Source organism: Sinocyclocheilus grahami, unplaced genomic scaffold (assembly GCF_001515645.1).
Source record: "Sinocyclocheilus grahami isolate Dianchi unplaced genomic scaffold, SAMN03320097.WGS_v1.1 scaffold153.1, whole genome shotgun sequence".
NCBI lineage: Eukaryota > Metazoa > Chordata > Actinopteri > Cypriniformes > Cyprinidae > Sinocyclocheilus > Sinocyclocheilus grahami.
This window is the reverse complement of record NW_015505332.1, coordinates 3,229,483-3,255,816: the sequence shown is the minus strand read 5'-3', so window position 1 is coordinate 3,255,816 and position 26,334 is coordinate 3,229,483. Positions and strand designations below refer to the sequence as shown.

Sequence of the window (26,334 nt, the reverse complement as noted above, 5' to 3'; positions counted from 1 at the left end):
GTAGGCCTAATTTTTTTAAAGATGGAAATATATAAAAAAATATTTTTAAGTGAAAATAGGCGTGAACTTGAAATTATTTCCCCAATTACATTCAGTTTATAGGCTATTTGTTGGATCTTTTTTTTTATGTCATGTCTTGGATGATGCACAATATTTTTATATTTTCTATATAATCTAAATGTATAAAGAACATTTTTTAAATGGTCAATTTATAGGTTAATCCTGTATGCTTAATATTACATTCCATTCTCAGCTTTTGCAAGGTTGTCCTTGCTTATAACACCTGAAAGAGCTACAAAATAAAATAATATAATATAAATAAAAATAAACAAATGAATATATTAATAAATATTAATATTTTTGTTATTAATAAATTGCAAGGTTGTCCTTGCATATAACACCTGAAGGAGCTATCCAAACAAACAAAAAACAAATAACATTTTTAAAAAATAAAATAAATAAATAAATAAATAAAACAAACACATAAATAAATTACAAATATATTATATTACTATTAAGAGGCAAATGAGATTAAAAAAAACTCAATATTAAATAAATAGTTACTTTTATTATTTTAAAAAATCAGAATAAACAAATGATTTGCAGAGTTTGTGCTAGAAGAACAGAAGGCTGTCTGAGTTTCTGAGTGCAGATGTTGTGAGCGATCATACAGCCCGCAGCTCCATCTTGCTCATTACGATTATAATGATTCCCACCACAAATCCCAAAAATCCCACAAGAATTCCGATCACAAGCACCGCCGTCTCAACCTCCTGAGAGTCTTCCGGCACCTCCACCTCTGTGGGACACAGACAGCAGCACATCACCAACATTAAACAGCCATCCAAACATCTCAAATATATAGCAAAAATTAATAGTAGAAATAAAATACAAAAGTCTTAATCAACAACATACATTCTAGTATCATTTTGCTTCACAAATTATGTCTGTGCATTATTGTGCACCTATAAAATTTTATTTATTTTTATTGACTACTGATGAAGCAATAAATAAATAGTAAAATCTTTTATTAAATATCATGCATCATGCAAATATCAAAGGCATTGAAGGGGCCTTTTTAATACTACATTTGGGTCTTAAAATTTTCTGTTATTTAAATAATAATAATAAATAATAATGCTTTTAGTTCTTATGGATTCATTTTTTACTTATGTTTTTGTTTTATTGCTCAGAAATGTGCAAATAATAATAATAATAATCAACAACATGGATAGTAGTATTCCTTTGCTTCACAAAATTATCTTACGTGAAACTGTATATTATCGCACATCTATCAAATCTATATATTTTACTGAATACTGATGAAGCAATAATTATTATTTAATAATAAATAAATAGTAAAATTTTTGATTAAATATAAAAGGCAGCAAGGAGGCATTTTTAACCTTCATTTGGGTCTTAATTTTCTGTTAATTAAAGAATAAACAAACACTACTACTAGTAATAATTGATTATATTCTTAAAAGTATGAAAGTATTATAATTATTATTATATTATTATGAGTAGGGGTGTAACGTTCACAAAATTCACGGTTCGGGTCGATTCTCTCAGAGACTAATCTACTTCAACATATGCTGATAACGGTATATAGCTAACTGTTATTTATTGTTTATTTATTCCCTTAATATTTCTAATATTACATAGTAAAAAAAATGAGAAGAAACATATTTTGTTAAACAGGTTGTTTTTGAAAGTCGGTGCTTGAAATAAAAGCTTTTTTATTTCATTGATTTTTATTGATGACTGAAGTGTTAATATTTTAATCATAGGCCTATAATTCATTGTATAGCTCTGTTTTAAAAGAACTTTTTTTTTTGGCATTTTTATTTTGATAGGACTTTATAGCAGTTACAGGAAGCGAAGTAAGAGAGAGAGAGGTGGGCGGGATCGGGAAAGGTCCACGAGCCGGGACTCGAACTCGGGACGCCCGGAGCGCAATGGCACTATATGTCTGCACACCACCCACAAGGCTATTGTCACCGACGAAAATACCTTTTTTTAAAACATTTTATTTGAGGAGTAAATATATAGCCTAATCTTTTGTTATCCTCGCAGCACGTCAGTTATTTGGTAATTATCGTGGGGCAAATTAATTGTAATTTTAATTTAATAATAAAAGTAACTTCATAATAATAATAATAGGCCTAATAAAAATAAAAATGTAAAAGGCCTACATTAATTGGAAATGCCAAATATCTTAATATTGCCAACAATTGATGTTTTTGACAATATCTCTGGCTATAGTCGATACAAGATCATCGTCTTTCGACGCAACCCAGCAAGGGGAGGTTATCGCAGGGCCTCTCGCAGTGCGTGTCCCGTTACGTCATTTGGGCTGCCTTGTTGAGCGCAGTGGCACGGAGAACATTATATTTTCCAAATGTAATAGGATTAGTCCAACGAATCGAATCGTTCGGTTTGTAATGCGCCGAAACCTAATTTTGAAACAAATCGGTTTGTAATGTAAACCGAAAGCCTCGTACCGAACGGTTCAATACGAATACATGTATCCTTACACCCCTAATTATGAGTATAAAAAGTTTTAGTATTTAGTAAACTATTTAAAAAACCTAACAAAAAGGAAGAAAAAAAAATTATTCAACATGCTATTAGTTCTTAATGGTGAATTTTTGACTTGAATCCTTTGCTCCCGCTGCACAGAAATACAAAAAAAAATAATTTTTCCACAAACTTTCCTTAGAAAAAAAGTCATTTTCATTGGGTTAAGAAAAGGAACTAACTGTGGAAAATTCTCACACACCAAGATCAGTGTTCAGACCGAGCAACTGCATGCGGTTGGAAATCTTTACCCAACGTCTGAAATTCCCACAAAAGAGAAGTGCTCACCCCAGAACCTGGTGATGTCTCGCTCCAGTCCTCTGTGTCGCACGCTGCAGGTGTAAATGTCTCCCTGCTCAGGAAGGAAGTTCAGGTAGGAGAACAGGCGAAAGCTGAAGTCCGGGTTGGAGTAATACTGCGTCTCACTGACGTCCTGCTCACTCACCGGCTCTCCGTTCCTCGTCCATGAGATGTTCACCGGCGGCGGGTGGAAGCTGGTCACTGAGCAGATGAGGGTGTTTTCAACACCAAGCTTCACGTCGCTCTTGGTGTACAGCTGTGTGGATGGAGGAACTGTGGACAGATTTAGGGGAGATACGAAATAACTGCTTAAAACATTTGCGTGTACTTAAAGCACTGTTTGTATGTTTGAGCACAAGGCGGGACTATCTGTAGCTATGTTTCCATCCAAAGTTACAAATTAAACTTTTGCGCAAAATTGGGATATTGCATAAAACATTTGCGAATAAAGCACCGTTTCCATCCAGTGAGTTGAAGACAAGGTCAATTCCTGATTAACTTGCGCTAAATATCACAAAGAAAAATGTAATTTGTTGCAGTAGGAGAAGGCATTGTCTAATAATAATTTTTGTATACAATAAATTATGAGCTTCAGAGCGCGCAGACGAAACATGATCGGTCCGTTGGTTGGTCCAGTTTTATGCTGTCCCATCGCAAAGTCACATGTCTTTTTTGATGCGCCTTAAGGAATTTATTTGGTAAAAGTGTTTCCATCGTAGTTTATGTGCATGTTTTCTTACCGGATAAGACATTTATCCAACTTAGTTGAGCGCATATGATTTTTATGCACTTTTTTGGAATTTATGCACATCTTGGCATTTTCATCCAGCGTTTTTTCATCCAAATGCGCATAAAAATAGGTGGATGGAAATATAGCTTGTCTGGCCGACCAATGGCAGACAAGAAGTTATAATTGATTGACTGGCTGAAGCAACTTATTCTGAAAGTATTCATCTTTTCCATTCCAAAAAAAATAAAGATTTGTAGATTTAATAAAATATTGAGAAAAAATATTTTTAAAAATGTCACGATTTTAAATGACAACGGAGCAGTGTTATTTTAGTATTTATATAATATTATAGCTTTTATGAATATTTTGAATTGGCTTATTTCTATACTTTCACTTTTTACATTTTTTTTTGCCTTTTTTAATTTTAAAATGAATTTAATTTAGAAGAATGTATTTTTATTTCGCTTTAGTCAATTGAGTTTTTACTTTTGAGTGTGTAATTCTGATGGTGATTTAATTCAATGGTGAGTCTTATTAAAAAGACACTACAACAAATACTATTATGTATTAAGAAAAAAAGTTTAAATATTTTTATATTGCAGTAAATATAATAAAATTAACTGAAAAAAGTAATGATTTTAATGACAATTGAGCTGTTATTTTAGTATTATTGATATATTATTTTATAAATATTTTGAATTAGCTTTTATTTTAACTTTTTATTTTAATATTATGCCCTTTTATCATTTTTATTTTATTTTAAATATTACTATTTAGGGTTAATTTTTTTTCTCAGTTAGTCATTTTAACTAAAACATGTTTTCATTAGTGTAATGAGAAATTGAGAGCAAAATGTGCTTATGAAAATCTTCATCACGAAAAAAAAAAAAGGTCATAAAATAAGTCTAGAGTATTATAAGTCTCTAAGTATTATTTATATACTTTATAGCTTTTATCTTTGCACTTGTTTTTACTTTTCATGCAGTTGTGCGCTTTTGTAAAAAAAAAAAAATGTTGCTTTTTGCAATACAATACATACAAGTAATGAGAATTTTAGGGCAAGATGAGCTTAATTGTTATAGAAATCATCATAATACAAAACAGCCATAAAACAGGTTTCATTTTCTTTTGATTTTGAGGTAAACGTTGCCTTAAACATGTTTTGACAGGCTTTATTAAAAAGAAATATAAAATATTATATATACACTGAATAATTGAATCATGATTTTACCGATGGATTCAGGGGGATTTTTTTCTCCAGCGATACAGGGAGGGATATTGTAGAAGCAGGTGCCGATGGAGTAGTGCGCTAGAGAAGGCAGATTGCGGTCGAGGGTCCAGTCGCCTGCGAACTCCGGCAAACGCTGCTTTGCTGTGTAATCATTAGGATCGACGTGCCAGAGCTCCTCACCGTCAAACTCCAGCTCAAAACCAGCGTCCATCATCTCTATATGACAGTACGTCAGCTGACGCATTAAATGCTTCACACCTGAGGGAGAAAAACCATCAACATACAGGATTAGAAAAAAATAAACACAACGTCAACAAGAACAAACTCAAATTTCAGTCCAGCAGGTTTAAAAAGTAGTTATAAGAAGATAAAATCATTACCTTGAGCTCTTGAAAAACTCCAAAAAACGCTAAATGTGCGAAACAGAAAGGACAAGCGCCACATTTCAAGGCCATCAGCCGAATGCCACGAACGGGGCATTTACTGGTAATATTTACTTCCTCCTCCAGTCATTATTGTGCACGATATGGTTTCCTCATGCCTGATAGAAACTAGAGCACTGAATTCCACCAGCTAATCAGGTTTCGCTTCTTTTGTGATGCATGAAGCCACTGTATTTTTTCTGTAATAACCACTGTGCACTGAACAACAGGACCAACGATAATAGAAACATATGGTGTCCAATTCATTTACAATATGCTCTGACCCAGATCTAATATGAACCAGTAAATCAAATTTTCTTTCCCATGATGCATCAATCAACATATCATTCAATGATTTGTTCCAGTTGCTAATGACAGGAATGTAAATGGAAATATATTGAGTTGAAATATAATAAAATATATATCACAGGAAGTCCTTAAAGCTTCTCTTTTGTTGACAACAGCTGGTTTATAAGTGCTTCTTATTAAATTTGGTAGGATAGTTGACAGTTGGATTAGTTATGTAAATTGCCATTGAGATATTTGACGGCACAAATTTCCCAAAAAATAAAAAATCCCGATATTTAAATGTTTTCTGAAACTGTACAAACCTTGCGCTCATAAAATCCCAGCAATCAGAACTTCTTCATGTCCTTGTGCTAAACCGAAAGCACCGAGTTTTTGAGTTTACTTGTAAACACTATTTAAACACCCTAATCAGGTTTCGCTTCTTTTGTGATGCATGAAGCCACTGTATTTTTTCTGTAATAACCACTGTGCACTGAACAACAGGACCAACGATAATAGAAACATATGGTGTCCAATTCATTTACAATATGCTCTGACCCAGATCTAATATGAACCAGTAAATCAAATTTTCTTTCCCATGATGCATCAATCAACATATCATTCAATGATTTGTTCCAGTTGCTAATGACAGGAATGTAAATGGAAATATATTGAGTTGAAATATAATAAAATATATATCACAGGAAGTCCTTAAAGCTTCTCTTTTGTTGACAACAGCTGGTTTATAAGTGCTTCTTATTAAATTTGGTAGGATAGTTGACAGTTGGATTAGTTATGTAAATTGCCATTGAGATATTTGACGGCACAAATTTCCCAAAAAATAAAAAAATCCCGATATTTAAATGTTTTCTGAAACTGTACAAACCTTGCGCTCATAAAATCCCAGCAATCAGAACTTCTTCATGTCCTTGTGCTAAACCGAAAGCACCGAGTTTTTGAGTTTACTTGTAAACACTATTTAAACACATTGTTCAACCTAGTATATCCTGTTTTGCAAGGCTGCACCAACAAAAATATGAAATAAAATATTGAAACACCACTTCACACCATTCACTTGTTGTATGTTGTATTTCCATCCAAATAAAAACCAACGTATAATCCGGAGCGCATAAACTCTTAATTATACTGCAGATAGAGAATATTAGGTCACAATGATCTGCCATGTGTCTTATATACACAAAAATTATATTCTAGAATTGAGAGGTAAGCATGGTATTATGGACTCTATACACAAGAAATAAATGACAGTCTATTGCTTAAATGCGATTCCTTTAGTCTCGTCTACAAACCAGATCTCTCAAGTTAACATTCAACTTAAATAACTAATTCAAAGCACTCAATCTAGCAGCGTCTCTCTAGCGCTCATGAACCAATCCAGTCCATCTCCTCCAGTCCGATGAGGCGTTATGGCTGTTATTTTCAATGAATATTATCACCACAATTTCACAGATGCCTAATCAGACAGATTTATGATAAAAAGTGTCCTTTGACATTGATTCGATCATGTAAAAAACGTCAAATTAAATCCATTTCTTACAGATCAAAGCAACAGCAAAATTAAACTAGAGAGCAAACTGCGAAGCCATATGGAAAGAATATCATACGTACAAATCCCAAATCCCAAAACAGTCCAGTGCATCGCGGCGTGAAAACCTAAACGTTTTAAAGCCAATGCAAATGCAAAGTAGTTCTTCATTTTCCTTCTCATTTTCCCATTGAAGGTCCTTTATAAACCTTCATGCAAGCTTTGGTTGCTCAAAGAGATCTAAATACTGGCCCTGATCTTTAAAGCAATGCAAAAAGCAGCAAGAAATGTTTCAAGACTCAATTAAACTGTCAAAATGGAAGCAAAACAACAAGCTATTTCGTCAACTAAGAAAAGTAGTTATGATTATGCACTCTTTCCCATTATGGGCATCTTGGTAAAAGCCTTCTTTATAAAAGAAAAAAAATCCTAATATATACATTTTTTTACACTGAAGTAAACATAGTTCCTGGATTGAGGAGGCACGGAAAACAAGGTGTCTGTACGGCAGGCCGCAGCTCTGAATGCACCCCAGAGAGCCTGCTTCCTGTGCCTTCCCAGAGTCCTCTTCACCTGGAGTCCGAGTCACTGGTGTCAGATGAGGAGGAGGAGGAGGAGGAGGATGATGAGGAGGAGCCTGAGCTGGAGCTGCTGGCGCTGAGACGCGAGGCTATGGCGTGAGGCTCCGCGCCGCTGGGCTTCTCCACTGGAAGAGAAAAACCAAACCGGTTTTCACTCGTGAAGGAAACTGGTTTTGCGGGTGTATCTCGGCAGGGCTCAACAATAGTGAGTTTTGCTGTTGACTTGGCTGGGTCGGTTGTCCAGATAAAAGACAACAATGAAAAATACTTTTGAATACTGGAAGTAGGTTTTGTATTTTTAAAATAGACACAAGACAAATGACTAAAAACAAATAGCTTGTTCTCAAAAGGCTAAATCATTCTCATAAAGGTTTATAATAGATAAGAATACAAGAGTTGAAAACATGTAAGTGGCTAAAAACCTAACTTCTTATTGGATTTACGTTATAATTTTACATAAATCCCTACAGGACATATACATACAATCGTTCTGCACCTTTGAGTAATTCAATATTACTTCAATATTCAATATTATACTGGAGCATTTGTAGGGCTAAATTATTTGGGAAAAAACTAACTTTAACTGAATTTGTTCTAATTAAAAAACGTGATAATGATTTAAAATGTGATTTGGAAAAAAGCAGGTATATATCAATATGACTATAATAACTTATTATTATTGTTGTTGTTGTTATTTTTAGCAAAAATAAATGTAAAAATAAATAATTAAATCAAAGAAGAAATATTACTACTGCAATACAATTAACAAAATAAGTATTTAATAATAATAATAAATACTTTTAATATTTTCTATAATTTTGTAGTTTCTTATTTTTAATACGATTAAAATATTCATTTTTCTAAATAATTTATTTAATAATAGTAATAATTATTTTGTACTATTTCTTATTTTTAATACAATTAAAATATTTATTGTTTTTAGAGATGCACCAATTTCAATTTTCTTGAACGACAATTCTGATATCCGATTTTTTTGTAAGTGTGACCTGCCGATACCGATTTTTGTCAATTCCGATTTTCTTTCTAAAAACTATAATTGACAACATATACAAACAAAAATCTATACTTTTTTAATGCAAAAAATGATTTACATAAATTATTAAACTTTACAATTACCCCACTCTGGACAAAGTTACAGATGTTCTCTCACTTAAACAACTTAAACAACTCTCAATTTTTAATACGATTAAAATATTCATTTTTCTAAATAATTTATTTAATAATAGTAATAATTATTTTGTACTATTTCTTATTTTTAATACAATTAAAATATTTATTGTTTTTAGAGATGCACCGATTTCAATTTTCTTGAACGACAATTCTGATATCCGATTTTTTTGTAAGTGTGACCTGCCGATACCGATTTTTGTCAATTCCGATTTTCTTTCTAAAAACTATAATTGACAGCATATACAAACAAAAATCTATACTTTTTTAATGCAAAAAATGATTTACATAAATTATTAAACTTTACAATTACCCCACTCTGGACAAAGTTACAGATGTTCTCTCACTTAAACAACTTAAACAACTCTCGAAATAAAATGCTCTGTGACTACAAAAGGGATAGAAATAACAATTAACTGAAAAGGAGTTGCTGTATATAACAAAACAGATGTCATTTCCTACGGTTTCTTAAATTGTCATTTTTCACTAACCTTACTAAATGAGTCATCTTTCACATCGAATTCTTACATTGTTTCAATTAATTAATTTTATAAGATTCATTTTTTAAACATACAAATAAAAAATGTTGGGGAAAATGCAATGATAGTTTTAAATATGAAACCAAACCAGTAGGTGGCGGCACATGACTGTTTGAATGAGTGAGTCATTTAGTCAACAGATGCAGCAGATTTGTTCAAACGGCTGATTCGTTCAGAAATGAGGCAAGTGACTACTGCCTTTATGAGTGGGTTACTGAATCACTGACTCACTCGATTCGTTCAAAAACGTGGATTCACGAAACACTGCTGTGTTGCTCGGAGACACAAAACAGTTCTGCTGTGGCTTCGATTGGAACTATTTTCATCAGCGAAATTGAGCAAAAACAGTCAATATTGTGTCTAAAATGTAAGTCACTTAATTTTAACTTCTTGTTTCTTGAACTACTATTGTATAAATCACATTGCAATCGTGTTGAAATATTTTGGTCGTGCAATGTTGCGTACCTAAATCATATATTATATATATATTTTATTTTTTACTACCAAAATATGTGCGGTTTTCAAATAATTTACTTAAGAATAATAATAATAATTTATAATTTATGTCACAATACACCGGTAGCATTACAATACTAATATTTATCGCTGTCTTAATTTTTTCATTTTCAAATGTTAAACCATCAAGCTTTTTTTTATTTTGTTGTAAAATCACAGGAAGCCCTTAAAGCCTTTTCTTTTGTTGACAACAGCTGGTTTATAAGCACTTGTCATTACAAGGGAAGATGGTTGGCGCATGTTTCTTTCCCAAATTGCAAGTTTGTGTGGAGTGGCATTAATTGTGAACAAGCCGCTCTTAGCTGCTGAAAACACCATAATCATCACGATTTTTGGCTTTATTTTGATTAATCATGTAGCCCCAAGTATCTTGCAGCATGTCTGTTGCATTTTTTTTCCTTTCTAGTAGTTAGTGAGCATAAGATCTCATCTTATGTGTACTGTTTTCACCTGTGCTCGTTCTAATGCTGTCTGCTTGTTCAACATCAGCACTATACACAAAATAAATCGATCCCATAAAGGCAACACTGGCCTGAACCTCGATAACACCAGCCTCGGGCCATCAGACCGGACTTATTGTTGAGGCCTGAACACAAAAACTGAAGAGTGCTTCATAATTTGCTCTCAGCCCTACCTTTGGGTTTCTGGGGTTTCTTGGCAGAGTTCAGCTGTCCGCTCACATCCTGTAACCTCCTCTCCAGTTCCCTCTTCTTCTCCAGAGCCAGTTCCTCTCGGCTTTTCCCACCTCCTCCCTTCTTCACCACTGCACACAGGATAGATCTAGATTACACTTGATGCATCGCACAACAAACAATTCTACCTTTGGGTTTCTGTATAACTACTGTTGATTTAAAACCAGTATTGAATTTTTTTTTGTTGTTGATGGTCGATGCTATATTTTTACACTATTATGTATATATTAGTACTGTCAAATGATTAATCGCGATTAATCAAATCCAAAACAAGTTTTTGTTTACATAATATATGTATAATATATATAAATAAATACACACACATGCATGTACATATTTCAGAAAAAAAAATTTATATATTAAATATATTTATTTACAATTTAAATTATATGAATATAAATAGACAATTACACTTGATGCATCGCACAACAAACAATTCTAGCTAAAACATGCATTATAACTACTGTTGATTTAAAACCAGTATTGAATTTTTTTTTGTTGTTGATGGTCGATGCTATATTTTTACACTATTATGTATATATTAGTACTGTCAAATGATTAATCGCGATTAATCAAATCCAAAACAAGTTTTTGTTTACATAATATATGTATAATATATATAAATAAATACACACACATGCATGTACATATTTCAGAAAAAAAAATTTATATATTAAATATATTTATTTACAATTTAAATTATATGAATATAAATAGACATGCAAATACATGTAAATATTTTCAGAATACATACGGTATGTGTGTGCATTTATATATATACATAATGAATATACAGAGAACACACACATATATTAATACAAACAAAAACTTTTATTATGTATGCAATAAATCGCAATTAATCGTTTGACAGCAAAAATAAAGTAAAAACGTAAATTTAAAGTATATTTATTTCATCATATTTACTAAATTACAAATAAATAATCTGAAGATGAAGGACCATGTGATATTTCAGTTTTTCTTTTTTAATAAATCTGCAAAAATGTCAACAATTCTGTGTTTTTCTGTCAATATGGGGTGCTGTGTGTACATTAATGAGGAAAAAAAATGAACTTAAATGATTTTAGCAAATGGCTGCAATATAACAAAGAGTGAAAAATTTAAGGGGGTCTGAATACTTTCCGTACCCACTGTATATATGTGTATATATATATAATGTGTGTGTGTGTATGTATAAATATATATATATAAAACGGCCATGATATGTAGATATTTTCTAGATTTATCATCCGACTGGGATGTCATAGGTAGCAAGCACTAAATCTCTGCTCACCGTACGGATTGCGGGGCTTCTTGCGCAGGCAGGTCATCACATATCGCTCCAGTTCACGCAGTGTGGACGGCTTCAGTGTTTCAAAATCGATTTCGATCTCCTCAGGGTTGGTGTCGTGCAGCGAGGGCTCCCGTGACTGGATGATGTGCACCACACGGCCCAGTTTCTCCCCGGGCAGCTTGTTGATGTCCAGGCTGAGCTGCCGCTTGTCGTCGTAACTCATGGGAAGACCGTCCTCTTCCTCCTCAGAGTCGTAGTGCGGTAAGGAGTCGGCAGCGGCCGACGCAAAACGAGACGAGGATGATTTCTTTGTGTTCCTGCCAGAGTAAATCAAATAAAAGAGACTTGTAATGCTGAACAGAGGGAGGGTGAAGCTACTGGTTAAAGTGAAGATATGTTGCTCCTTATGAAAATGTTTTAGTTACCAGTTTAGATAACTAAATGCTACTATGGTACTTCAGCATCTCAGGTTATTGTTGAATCAGTCTACTGAATTAATCCAACAACTCACAAACTGAATTGGTCAGAACTGTTTTTTTTTTTATCACATTTAACTAAATCATTTTTTTGTTGCAATAAATGGTACTTTAAAAATGAAATATGTAAAGTTGAATGTATTAAAGAATGTATTTTTATTAAATTATGATTTATTATTCATTAAAATAAAAAATTTTAATAACAGAATTTTAGTTTTAGTAATTTTGTTATGTGCTTTTGTCATTTTTTTTATATTTCTATATAACTTTATTTTTGTTTCAGTTTTAATAATTTTAGTACTTCAACTTAAACTTATTTCAGTTAGTTGACAAGGCAACATTTCTATATTCTACAAAATATTTATTTTTTGTATTGTATTTCAGATTTAATTTGATTAGCAAAAAATTATTTTTTATTATTTTTAGTCTTAGTTAAGTAACAACACTAGTTTGGACAAACTCTTTAGGGCGGAATAATTAAATTCCCATCCATATTAGCTACTCCACTCCCAACAAGAACAAGCGAAGTGAAAAATACAAACTTGTTCTTGCTGCTTTTCTTCGCAGGGCCTTTCTTGCTCTGTGTGGATGACAGTGAAGCACGGCTGGATTTGCTTTTAGGCAGTTTGGCAGGCTTGTCCAGCTCATCACTCATCAAACTTCGACTTCCTCTGCGTTTCTCTGGCTTCTTTTTCTTCTTCTTGTCTTTCTTTTTCTCTCGTTTCCTTTTGGGTTTGACAATCGGGCCGGAGGAGAGGGCTGCCAGCTGCTCATGTACCGCTCTGAGCTAAAACACAGGCATATACTACATGTTAAAAGATCAAAGCTACTATCACGTTCTGACAGTCATAGCCATGACATTTTTTCTTTAATTAACATGCGAGTTATTATAAGGATGTGTGAATGGATGAACCGTGCACAGTAAGACTAGAGAGATTTATCAAAGTAAAAGGGTCTTTGATTTCGTCTTCATGTGCATGTATGAAGTAGAGCGTAACAGGAAGGTCTGTGTACCTGAGTACACACCTGGTCCTGCAGCTGGGCCAGGCGTGAAGCTCTCTCCTCCTCGCTGTCAGAGCTCGGGCTGCTGTCGCTGCTCGGCTCACTCTCCGACGAGGAGGAAGAGGAGGATGAAGAGGAGGACGAGGAGGATGAAGAGGAGGAGTGGTGCATTCCCAGCATGCCCATGTTCCGGCCTAATGGCATGGGAGACAATTCCTCCTCCTCTGAAACCTCGTCTGGCATCTTTGCGAAGCGGAACTCAAACACGTCCTGTGGAAAGAGAAAGGGAAGAATATTAAAATATTATATATGTAGAAAGACAATCCTATCAAAACTGCTAACAAATATAAACAACTTTTTAGGAAATGCAAAATATTTCTGTCATAATAATAAATATATTTTTATTATCTAATTACTTAATATTTTATTTTTTTTATAAATTTTGCTATTTTTATATTTATTTTACAATTATTTGACTAGGCAGCTAATATCATAATTATTTTTTTTCCAATAATAATAAAAAAAATTTTTTTATTTTATTACAATTATTTAAAATTTTAAACATTAAAATGAGCAATAACAAGAACAAATATAAAACATAAAACTAATTGATATTATCTAGAATCTTAAAATAAAACATTTTAAATTATTTTTAATGTTTACATAATTTTTTTTAATTTATATATATATATATATACACTGTATAAAACACTCAGTTTAACTATCAAATAAAAAATTTAATATTTCAAATATTTAAATGAATAACAATAAAAATAACTGCCATCATCTAAATAAAAAAATAATATATATATATATTTTTTTTAATTACATTTAAAAAATATATATATATATTTAATCGCTCAGAGGCTGATTTTAGAAGCAAATAATATCAGTCTTCATTTTCTCCAATCAAATAAAAAAAGAATGTGAAATATTAAAATTAGTATAATTGATATTATATGATAATGATATTATTATTTTAAATTGTATTTAAAAGATAACTTTTAAATCCCTCTCAGTTTGACTAGGCTGATATTAGAAGCAAATAATATCAAGCTTCATTATCTGCAAATCAAACAAAAAAAATTATATTTAACACTAAATCAGTAATACTAATACTACTAATATATATTTAAAAAATAAATATTATTAATATATACAAGTGCATCTCAATAAATTAGGCATGTCACCATATTCTAATTTGTTGAGATAGTGAATTGGTGGGTTTTTGTTAAATGTGAGCCAAAATCATCACAATTAAAAGAACCAAAGACTTAAACTACTTCAGTCTGTGTGCATTGAATTTATTTAATACACGAGTTTCACAATTTGAGTTGAATTAGTGAAATAAATGAACTTTTCCACGACATTCTAATTTATTGAGATGCACCTGTACATCATTCTAGCTATCAGCCAAAACAATTACTACATAGGTTGAATGTCAAGAAACCGTCTCTAACATGTCCAGTTTAGATGTTTTAACATTTTACACAAAAACAGAAGCCTATTTTAGGATCAATTCGGATTTTGCATTTAAGCAGAATTAAGCATCTCTATATCGGTGTATCTTTATACAAAACAGCAGAGGCAGTCCATGTACCTGCAGTTTTCGTGCCATGGCGACCACGTCATGATCAGGTGGGTTGTACTTGTAGCAGTTGGAGAACATGAGTCTGACATCAGCGCTAAACTGCTGGGCGTCTCTGTACTCACGCTCATCCATCTTCCTCTGAGGAACACAAAACACAGGTGGACTATCACCTCAAAATGCTTTAATGCTACCAGGACTTTTCCAGAGCCACAAACCTGCAGCGGAACCATGTATACATGACCATCCAAACAGCACCAGTACTGTGTGCATGTAGTTCATGCAAGTCACCTTGATGGTGCTGAGGTCCATGGGGTGTTTGATGATGTCGTGGTAGTCTTGCAGGCCCAGCGTCGATGCGTCCACGGGTTTGTAGAAGGGCCAGGCATACGCCGCGTGTTTTTTGCACAGTAGTTCTTTAAGGACGCCGCTGCAGTAGCGAAGCTGCTTGCTTAGCTTCCCCCGCCGCGAGGGCTGATGGGGCCGCACGGAGTCGGGCAGGTCCTTACGGGGAGGTTTGATTGGACGACGGGACAGCGGTCGCCCAAGGAGGGGCTGCAAGTGGGTGGGCTCGTTCACGTTCATGCTGGGTGAACAATCCACGGGCATTGAGGAGAGCGAGTGGGGCATCTCTCCGGCCGATCCGTGACCTTTCCCCATGCCTCCCATCCGAGCAGCTGCGGTCACGGGGAAGCCGAGTGTGGTGGGAGTGGTGGTGTCGGCTTTACGCTTCACACCCTTCTTCTGCAGAGAGAACAGAGACATAAGGCTTTCAGTTAGTGCTAGTTATAACTACATACTCAACTGAACCTACCAGCAGCTGAAAATGTTTGAAAGCACTGACAGAAGGCAACATTTTGAGTGAATAATTCATTATATTTCAGTCTGCTCCTCACACATTTCTACCAAAAAGCTTCAGAATACTTGGAATAGAGCACACAGGTAGCATGGACTATACAAGTATATTATAGTCTGTAAGTACACGAAATACTGATCATATGACTATACATCATAGTATATATAGTAGATCATAACTACTATAAACAGTAGTTGATTTATTATAATAACTAGTTAATTAAATAAATAGAAATAAACAACACATAAAATTATTATTATATACACAATACATAATTATCAATTACATATACAACATCCAAAAATTTGGAAAATGTAGAGTAAGTCAGAAACTGTTATGTTTTTGAAGGAAGTCTAATGCTCAAAGAGGCCGCATTTATTTGATTAGTCTTATGCACACCCCTTCAAGTAAAGTGTTACCCTTTTTTTACTTTACTTTTATACATTAAAGCAAATTTCAAACAATGAACTCAACATTCCTTGACAGCAGCAGTGACAAAAACAAAAAACATATAAATAAGAGGAGTAGAAAGAAAACGCATACAACCTTGTCAAATAATACAACAGGGAATAAATCAAGGTTCCTTACTGAGCAGTTCATTTTCAATGCGTCCAGATACAAAGCAACAGGTGCCCACCTTTGTATAAAAAATGTCCAGTTTCGGTTGGAGTTGAGCAGTCATATATTCCATTCTATAAATAGATTCAAGTTTTTCTATCCACTGGGCAATTTTGGAGGGTGTGGCTTCATCCAGTTAATTATGTTTTTTCTTGCACTTATATATGCAGTATATATCTCTGGTTTTTACAACATAAATCCTGGGGCATCCCTTCAAGCTAGAAAAACAGGGGAGTAAAAGGCAGGTCTACAAACAGAATTTTCCTAATCTCAACCTTTACCCCTCCCCAAAATGTAGATATTTTCAGACATTCCCAAAATATATGTGTGTGATCTCCTACCTTCCCACACCCCCTCCAACATTTCTGTTTCTGGAGCGCTAACAAATTTTGACATCATCAATGGTGTTCTAAAAAACCTATTTTTTGTTTTGTTTGATACATATGTTTTCCCTTGAATATGTTTTAAAATGTCATTTTTTCCCGCATGATTCAAAACTGAATTTTAAGCAGCATTACTCCAGTCTTCAGGGTTACATGATCCTTCAGAAATCATTTATATGCTGATTAATATGTAATATGATTTAATGCTCAAGAAACATGTTTTTTATTATTATCTGTTGAAAACATTTCTGTAGAAATTATGATAGATTTTATATGCTTTTTTATTTTTATTTTTAAAGAACAGCATTTATTTGAAACCATTTATTTTTAAGAATGTAAAAATTCTTAACTGTTACTTTTGAGCAATTCAATACATTCTTGATAAACAAACGTATTAATTTCATTCAGAAAAAAACTGAACAGAAAAAAATAAGCATATAATAAGCGCATATATACATGTGTGTGAGTGTTTATGTGTTTTTACACATTAAAGCAAATTACAAACAATGAACTAAACATTCCTTGACAGCAGCAGTATGTATATATACAACTTTGATGAACTTTTTTGATCCACTTCAAATGTTGACTACTGTATGTATGTGAGAGATATATATATATATATATGCAGTGGGTACGGAAAGTATTCAGAACCCCTTAAATTTTTCACTCTTTGTTATATTGCAGCCATTTGCTAAAATCATTTAAGTTAATTTTTTTTCCTCATTAATGTACACACAGCACCCCATATTGACAGAAAAACACAGAATTGTTGACATTTTTGCAGATTATATTTTATATTATATGATATTTTATATATATATATACAGTATATATATATATATATATATATATATATACTGTATATATATAAAATATCATATAATATAAAATATAATATAATATAATGGATCAACAAGTAACTCCAGACGAGCTGGATGATGATGATGCCCAGCATCAGGCTCAGCCATGTAAAACATCAGAGTGTTGCTCTGAAGCAGATGTGTATGTACCTTCGCGGTGGGTTGGGTGGGTGGTGGGTTCATCAGCGGTGGAGGAGGGCCGCTGTTGCTCAGCAGGGTCTGTGGAGGGGTGGAAAACTGGGAATCTGGCGTGTCGGGTGAAGAAGGAGAGTACGCTGACTGAGACACGGCAGGCACCTGGTGAGCTGATGTAACACTTCCTCCTCCTGATGGAAATAAACATACATTTTGCAAAAGTGGCAAACTGGTTCTGACCGCTGTAAAAAACTGTAAAAAAAGTCTCCACTTCCTTCCACTAAAGAAAAGTGAAGCCAAAGCATCTCAGTATGGCCGCTGCCATCTTGAGTAAATGACGTCATTTGGAGCCCGAGTCTGCGCAGTAGAGATTCGTTTGGAGCCAGAGTCTGCGCAGTAGAGATATGTTTGGAGCCAGAGTCAGCGCAGTAGTGTCGTGAGGTGGAGCCGCGGTATCAAACTCCCGAAGACCCAATCAACCATAACGACACGCCCCGTTTTTATAGCATCAAAATACTAGCTAAAATCAAACTTATCACAAAAACCAACAATTTAACATATCTCAGCGTGATAACAACTACCTTAAATGACCAAAACCATCTTTCGGAAAATTGTATTGGAAGTGTAATTTATTTTTTTATTTTGACTCAAGTCCCATTCGTTTACGTGGAGAGGGCAGGGGTTTATGGCCTGTACTGCAGCCAGCCACCAGGGTGTGATCAAAGAGCCCACAGCTTCACTTTTCAGGACGTGTGAGGCACACCCAGTCTGAATAGGCGGTTCTTGGCCAGAATTAGCTACACATGTGACACTAAAGACTATATGACTGTGTAACTCACCTCTGCCTCTATGTCCTTTGATCGTTTTTGCTCCTCTGCCTTTAGGGGTAGAAGGGGGCAACTCAATCTCTTCCTGGGGCATCTGGGCAACCTTCTGTAAGAAGACCTTCTCCAGAGACTGTGCCATCAGTACAATGTCATCTGTAGGCTGAAAGACGATTCACATTATACACTTCTGTAGAAAACTTTAACAGCGCCAACAGTTGCTGGACCGATGATGATGATGATGATATGTAAATGTACACTACCATTCAAAAGTTTGGTTTTGGAAGATTTGGAAATTCTTATGCTCACCAAGGCTGCATTTATTTGATCAAAATACAGTAAAGCTGTAAAATATTATTGTAGTTTATAAAAAGTCAATCTGAATATATTCTAAAATGTCATTTATTTCAGTGATGCGCAGCTGAATTTTCAGCATCATTACTCCAAGTCTTCAGTGTCACAAGATCTTGCAGAAATCATTCAAATATGATGATTTGCTGCTCAAGAAACATTTCACATTTTTGTGGAAACCATGACACATTTTTTTCATTCTATGGTGAATAGTAAATTCAAAAGAACAGCATTTATTATTTATTTAATATTTTGTAGCATTATAAACGTATTAATACATGCATGGTTCTGACATCTGTTTAAACATCATATTTCTACTTCAAATAAGCACTAAATGATGCATGTTCTCCATATGTCACCTATAACCATTTGAATCTCTCACATTTCATTTTAGTGCTTAATAGCACAGCAATTATATGAAATGACTATGTTTCTGCTCTAACCTTTAGGAAATGCCTAACGAGCACTGCGGGATGTTTCCATGGCAACACACACCTTATTGTAGATGTAACAGTTGGTGAACATGGAATTGAAGTCCTGCAAGCATTCGCTGGCGCTGCGGTAGTAGTTATTCTCCAGTCGTTTCTTGATTGAGCCCATGTCCATCGGCTGTTTGATGATCTTATGGTAGTCCTTAAAACAAAACAGGAAATAGTGTCATTGGAGATCATATTATCTGCGCAGAAGAATATAATAGGCAAGGTCAAGGTTTGTAGACTTGCTGTCAGCCTACTGGTAATATGAGACGCTCTGTCACAAGACAACAACAACATGCTGAAGACTTCTAATTGGACAGTCTTTGTGCATTAATGCAATACCAAAGAAAAAATAAAAGCAAAGGTTGAAAGTTGTGAAGGTTGGTTATAGTTGTGAATTTAACTATCTACTTTTGGAGTCATATTTAGATCCCAATATCACATATAGGGCCTTACAAATTAAAGGGGTCATATGATGTTGCTAAAAAGAACATTATGTTGTGTATTTGGTGTAATGCAATGTGTTTATGCGGTTTAAGGTAAAAAAAACACATTATTTTCCACATACTGCACATTATTGTTTCTCTATGCTCCGCCTTTCTGAAACGCATCAGTTTTTACAAAGCTCATCGGTCTACCATACTGTGATGCCCTGTGTCCTGGCGCAACAAGACAAAAACAATAAAACCCATTACAAACGAGGCACTTGTTGCATCCAGTGGGAACATAATTACTGATTATAATGACTTATACTGTCTTTTTATGTGTTGTGTATCGCACTGCGTAAACATAAAACCATGTCTGGAGAAACAACAAGCGCTACTCTACACTGCTTAAAACTTGCATTTGAATCGTCAGTGGCAAATTATTTAAATATAAAAAACGTACTTACAGGCTGTGAATCAGAAGCGCCAGACTGTCCTTGCAAAGTTGGAACTGCCCCAACTTTATAGAAACAGACACCGGCATTGTAGGCTACTCTCACAGGAAACAGTCCTCATCCTCCGCAAATGCGCTGGACACATCTGAATATTTGGGTTGAAGTGTTCTGGAACAGTGTTGTAAATACAACTTAACCACTGATTTCTAGTTGTGTCCTCTTTTGGAAGTGAGGAACGGCCGGCGGGCTAGAGTGAGGAATGGCCGGTGGGCTTGAGAACAACATATTCTTTATAAAGAATATCTCTTTGGATTTGAGACTTTAGTCTTTGCAACTTTACAGATCTTCTTTATGCACCAAGAGCTTGTAACACTCCAAAGAGAAAGGAAACATTTTAATCGCATCATATGACCCCTTTAAGATACCAAAAGAAAAGTTTATTAAGACCCAATGTCTAAAAGGGCATTATGATATATTTAATACTTCTTGAGTTACTGGCATGCAAACCTTGGAAAAGAAAACTTGAAAAGTGCATTTGTTCCATTTTGAACTGTCGCCATTGGCATATAATGCAACCAAGATTGCTGAAGTCAACAGGTTTTACTAATAGACGTATCTATCTCCGTGTAAAAATAACACAAGGTTGCTGCCATCTTTCTAAAGTAATTTTTTCCTCCCTGTAATTGGTCTCCAAAAAAAATCTCAGGTGAAAATTTACATTTTGAGCCTCCTCAACAAAATAATGGATTACTCCGTAAATATACATCCATGACATTTAATATTTAGGCTTTCATAACTATTTGTTTGTCTTTATAAAAAAAAAAAAAAGCTAAATCAAAAAAATTATTGACTTGACATCCTTTTAATGTGAATTATTCAATTAAATTCATTGTGTCAGCACTTTTCACGACACACATCATTGCAAAGCAGCTTAACAGAAAAAGAATTTTTCTTCATTACAATTAAGAGCAATTTATCAGTGGTGACTATATCAAAGTGATGTCCATTCAATCAAAATGTAGATTTATTCTCAGAAATTATGCGTTCACTCTAGGGCTGGACGATTAATGGAACGCGACTGTCATGCGCATTTTGTTAGTAAAGCCGGTTCTGTAATCAGCAGGAAATCATCATCACATGCGTTCAGATGGAGCAGAATTTACTACACAGAGCCATAGTTCACTGACAAGTTACGCAAAAAAATCGAGACGATTTTATTGCACGATTATGAAATCGATGAAATCGTTGGCGATAATGACAGCTGTTTGCGTAGCTTCTCAGTGAACTACGGCTCTGTGGAGTGAATGCTGCTCCATCTGAAAGCATGTGAAAATACCACATTTAATAACATGTTTTTGCTCCCTTCATAACGTCAGTCGAGTGTTTGAAATAAATCCTTCTGTGAGATGATGTGGCTTCTTACACAGAATAAGGCACGCAACATATGTCATAGTATTTAAGCAGTGATAAAGGCATTGCAAGAACTCAGATAAACCGTATATTGCCGTAGTCGTGTGTTTATTAGTCACGTTGAATCAATGAAAGCAGTTGAATCTTCTGTTTATTCAGCTGCAGCGACAGGCATTTTCTGGGTTTCTTCTGCGAGTCGTATTTGGAGTTTCAGCGCGAGAGCGCCCTCTGGCCTTCGGATGGAGATTTACTGCTGATCACAGAACCGGGCTTCACTGAAAGATACGCATGACAATCGCAGCTTCTGTCGAATCGCGATCTCGATTCATTTCGATTTATCGTGCAGCCCTAGTTTACTCACAGGTAAGTTGAGTCGGACCACATCCACAGGTTCATGGAAAGGCCATGCGAAATGATGCCGCCACAATGCTTTCGCCAAGACCTTGTGGAGGAACTGCAGCTGATTGGTGGTGCGTCCCTGTCGGCTGGGGTCTGTGACCGGGGACTGCTGGGACGGAAGTCCGGGAGGAGGCACATGGGGCAGAGACGGGCTCTCAAAGCCCTCATAGAGCAGTGAGGGTTTCCGAATACGCTTGCCCGAACTCTGCTCCATCCCACCCAAGACAGACAGCCCTACTCCTACAGAGCTGCTGCAGAAATCATCAACACAACACAAAAGATGCAGCATTTAGTGTTGAGCTAGGAGGATAAGGAGAAATGCATAATGCAACATATAATAAACATTATTGCATATTGAACATTGCATTGTTTTGTGCCTGCACAAGCCATGTGATATACATTAGACATTACATTTTTTTTAGGGAGTGGTGAGCAGTGTTAGATATTGTGTAAAATATAATATTTTACTTTTACGTGCCAAAAATAAACCGCATTTATTTGCTCAAAAATAGAGTAAACAGTAGCATTTTTTAATATTATTACAATATATAAGAACAGTTTTTTTTTATTACATTTTAAAATTAAAAATGTCATATATTTTGAAAAATTAAAAAAAAATAGTAAATGATAAACAGCATTTATTTAAAACAAATATTTGTAACATTATAAATGTATCTACTGTCAATTTTGCTGAATTTAACGTGTGAATTTACTTGCTGAACACAAATATGATTTTTTTTTTTTTTAAATACTGACCACAAACCTTTGATTATAGATGCAACTGATTATATACACACAGATACAATAAACGTGTAGGAAATTAATATTTTATATTTTATAAAATATACCAACAGTTTCCTTTTAATGCGACAACAGTTTTCTGACATGGTCAGCACAAATGTTGACAAATGCAGACATTTATGTTTGAAACTCAAGAACATTGACCTAAATGTATTCAAATGCATAAGTAATACTGCATCATATCACAACAATTAATAAACCGCATTTATTTGCTCAAAAATAGAGTAAACAGTAGCATTTTTTTATATTATTACAATATATATTACAATATACAATTTTGCTGAATTTAACGTGTGAATTTACTTGCTGAACACAAATATGAATTTATTTATTTATTTTTTAATACTGACCACAAACCTTTGATTATAGATGCAACTGATTATATACACACAGATACAATAAACGTGTAAGAAATTAATATTTTATAAAACAGTTTCCTTTTAACGCGACAACAGTTTTCTGACATGGTCAGCACAAATGTTGACAAATGCAGACATTTATGTTTGAAACTCAAGAACATTGACCTAAATGTATTCAAATGTATACGTAATACTGCATCATATCACAGCAATTAATTTAATAATCCTTATGCAACTCCATGCTAGCTTTACACAAAAACAATAGCATTCAATGTTGAACACTACTGATTTGATTCTTTTTCTTCCAATATCACAAATCATTGTGCTTATTTCAACAAATCGTTTACAAGGAATAATAACACATGCACTGGATTAGTCCATTTAGAAAATAAGTACCAACACATTCATTCAATAGACAATTCATCCCATGAGGGAAATTGTGCATTAGCAGCAAGACGAAATCATCAGTGCATAATAAAACACACTGTAAGAAACTCTACAGTAAATGTCATTCAAAATGTGTTTGTAAACAAGCGTCCAGTGCATTCATGCTCAATCAGCACAGGACCGCAGCCACATGAATCATCCACCCCTCCCTATCCTTGCACACACATTTAATAACACAGCTCAAACACTTCAGATCGCTCATTAACGCTGCACTTATGCAAATGAACTGCATGCACAAGCATAATCAGACAGAGATATCTGCAAGCCATGCAAAACACTGAGAAGCATGTATGGAAACTGTACCACAATGTAAACAGTTTGCACCCAATTAGCACAGTTACTACTACAAAGCCATGATTTATTAATACGAGATGACACTGCAACAGTGTAAATATCAAGTTAACATAGCAACATGCCTGTTTGTATCAATAACTAAAGTGGTTACCATGGTGAGTACGTGTGTTACAGTGTAGCCCTTTAAATGCTGAAGATGGCGGAGGGAAATGATGCAGTACAGACCCACAACACAGTGATGCTCGCTGCATGCTGTTATTGTAATAGCTGGGACTCATTTAAAAAGACGCAAGGCAGTTTTAACATGAGTTACATTCTCATTTTGAGGAGGAAAATTAACTTGTAAATAAACGCTCCCTTCCCTTCTGCTCATCCTTTGTGATATTAGGATTCGTTTATAGGCTCCGAGGGCACGCCGACAATACCTGTCAAGAGACGGGTTGATGGGCGCCTCCATTCGAATGGATTGGGGTTGTTTTGCGTTGCGGAATCCTCCGGTTTCTCCCCCGTTTTATTGTCATTCAACTCCTTATGCTTAAGCTACCCCGCGCCGTCCAACGAGCAAATGGCGCCTTTCAATTTCCGCTCCAGGGTTTTTATATACGAACGCCACTGACCAATCAGAACTCGTCCCGCCTCCAAAGCCGGTTTCTTATTGGTTTAGTGTCAAGCCCTTCCGCAGCGCTAGAACCGAGCATGTACAGCTGAGGGAGTTTATTATATATGACTCGTGGTTTCCATCTAGTGATGATTTTGTGAGGATGATAAAGAAAATAAACGAATCTTGTTTTAATAACTAAATAACGTTATTTATAATATTTTAATAAAGTTTATGAGAAAAACTATTATAGAATTTATTTAGCATGTTAATTAAGCTTCTGACTGAACGCATGGTTACATTACTTAAAACATTTTCTTTATTATATTTTGAAACCTCCAAGTTTCATATTCATAAGAAAATATTTTTTCCCCTCATAACTCTTAATTTCCTACTGATCTCGAAAGCTTTTTCAACCTTTAAATAATAAAATACATTTCTTTCTGTAAAATACTTTCTGATTGACCTATTAAACTTTTATTTTGTATGGATGTGTGCTACAGTGCAAGTCTACTTGAGTATGTGTTATTCTAGCACTATAGGATTTTTTTCAAGGATCAATGGTTCCAAAATATCTTAGAAGAGTATGAAAAGCGAAATGTCAACAATTATGGACATTCTTTAAAAAAAAAGTAAATTGGTAGCACTTTCTTATTATTTTCATTAATAGATAATTATCAAACATTATTGGGCAAACACATAATAACACGTCCATAATCAACATCTGTTAAGCAATAATGTTTTAAAATGCCATATTAATGAAAGTTACAAAGCACTATGTTTATTTGCATGAACATATCAACCATAAAAAAACACACAAATACAATAACCAAAACAAAAAAAGACATGGTTGAAGTACTTTGCTGGGAAAGTGTATTACAAGTGATTTACTAAGCTCTGGCTAACAGTATATGGGTGAGTCTCAGGAAACATGTCAAGAACAGGACATAGTTTATCCACAAATAAAAAGGAAAAGGATGAAAATGTGTTTAAAGGAAATAATCCTCATTTTAATTTAATCCTATTTTTTAAATCATTTAAACAAATGTAAAACATTTGTAGAAATACACATGTGCAATTTAATGCTATGCATTACATAATACATGGGAAATACAATACATCTCCAATGGTTACTCTTGTAAACACTATGAAAAATTATATGTGTGTAGTAGTTACTTTTTGTGCATATTACAAGGCATTGTATATCATTCTGTTCATTCTTCTTAAAGGGGTCATATGATGCCCATTTCCCACAAGTTGATATGATTCTTTAGGGTCTTAATGAAAAGTCTGTAACACAGTTTGGTTCAAATTTCTCAATGGTAGTGAAAAAACACCTTTTTTACCCTGTCAAAAACAGGGTAATTTCAGATCAAGCCGTTTTTGTAGCATTTCCCTTTAAATGTTAATGAGCTCTGCTGCCCCCGCCCCTCTCTTCCGAGCTGCTCTCAGAGAGACTGTTTACTTTAGCCACATTCATGGTGAAACTCGCTAATTAGCACATTATTAGGAAAGGCGATTTGCAAAGATTCATTACAAAACATTATACTCACCTCTTCTGTAGATGAGGCTGGATCATGAATGATTCAAGCGAACATAGAGGCATTTAGGTAGATCGGGGCACATTCCCTTCAGAAACAAATATAATCCACTGCGTCTTCAGCGGCTCAGAT

The 26,334-nt window shown here is 34.4% G+C and overlaps 2 protein-coding genes across 5 annotated transcripts; both read right to left on the bottom strand.

Annotated features, from left to right (window-relative positions):
• Nucleotides 1-620: 620 nt before the first annotated feature.
• Nucleotides 621-5,587, bottom strand: LOC107592546 (H-2 class II histocompatibility antigen, A-U alpha chain-like). The gene is made up of 4 exons (XM_016282078.1): nucleotides 5,222-5,587; nucleotides 4,842-5,099; nucleotides 2,869-3,153; nucleotides 621-799 (listed from the first exon to the last, which is right to left on the bottom strand). The coding sequence occupies exons 1-4, from the start codon at nucleotides 5,319-5,321 to the stop codon at nucleotides 666-668; spliced, it is 777 nt and encodes a 258-aa protein (XP_016137564.1). The 5' UTR covers nucleotides 5,322-5,587; the 3' UTR covers nucleotides 621-665.
• A 1,035-nt stretch (nucleotides 5,588-6,622) lies between these two features.
• On the bottom strand, nucleotides 6,623-24,623 carry LOC107592490 (bromodomain-containing protein 2-like). 4 transcript variants are annotated; one of them, XM_016282021.1, is made up of 12 exons: nucleotides 24,489-24,623; nucleotides 22,125-22,413; nucleotides 19,493-19,630; nucleotides 18,662-18,809; nucleotides 17,838-18,013; nucleotides 15,262-15,714; nucleotides 14,983-15,111; nucleotides 13,395-13,652; nucleotides 12,923-13,167; nucleotides 11,905-12,221; nucleotides 10,556-10,684; nucleotides 6,623-7,803 (listed from the first exon to the last, which is right to left on the bottom strand). In XM_016282021.1, the coding sequence occupies exons 1-12, from the start codon at nucleotides 24,518-24,520 to the stop codon at nucleotides 7,667-7,669; spliced, it is 2,451 nt and encodes an 816-aa protein (XP_016137507.1). In that variant the 5' UTR covers nucleotides 24,521-24,623; the 3' UTR covers nucleotides 6,623-7,666. The 4 variants fall into 4 exon arrangements, with proteins under 4 accessions (XP_016137507.1, XP_016137509.1, XP_016137508.1 ...); XM_016282023.1 differs by having other exon boundaries at nucleotides 13,407-13,652; XM_016282022.1 differs by having other exon boundaries at nucleotides 22,125-22,410.
• Nucleotides 24,624-26,334: the final 1,711 nt, after the last annotated feature.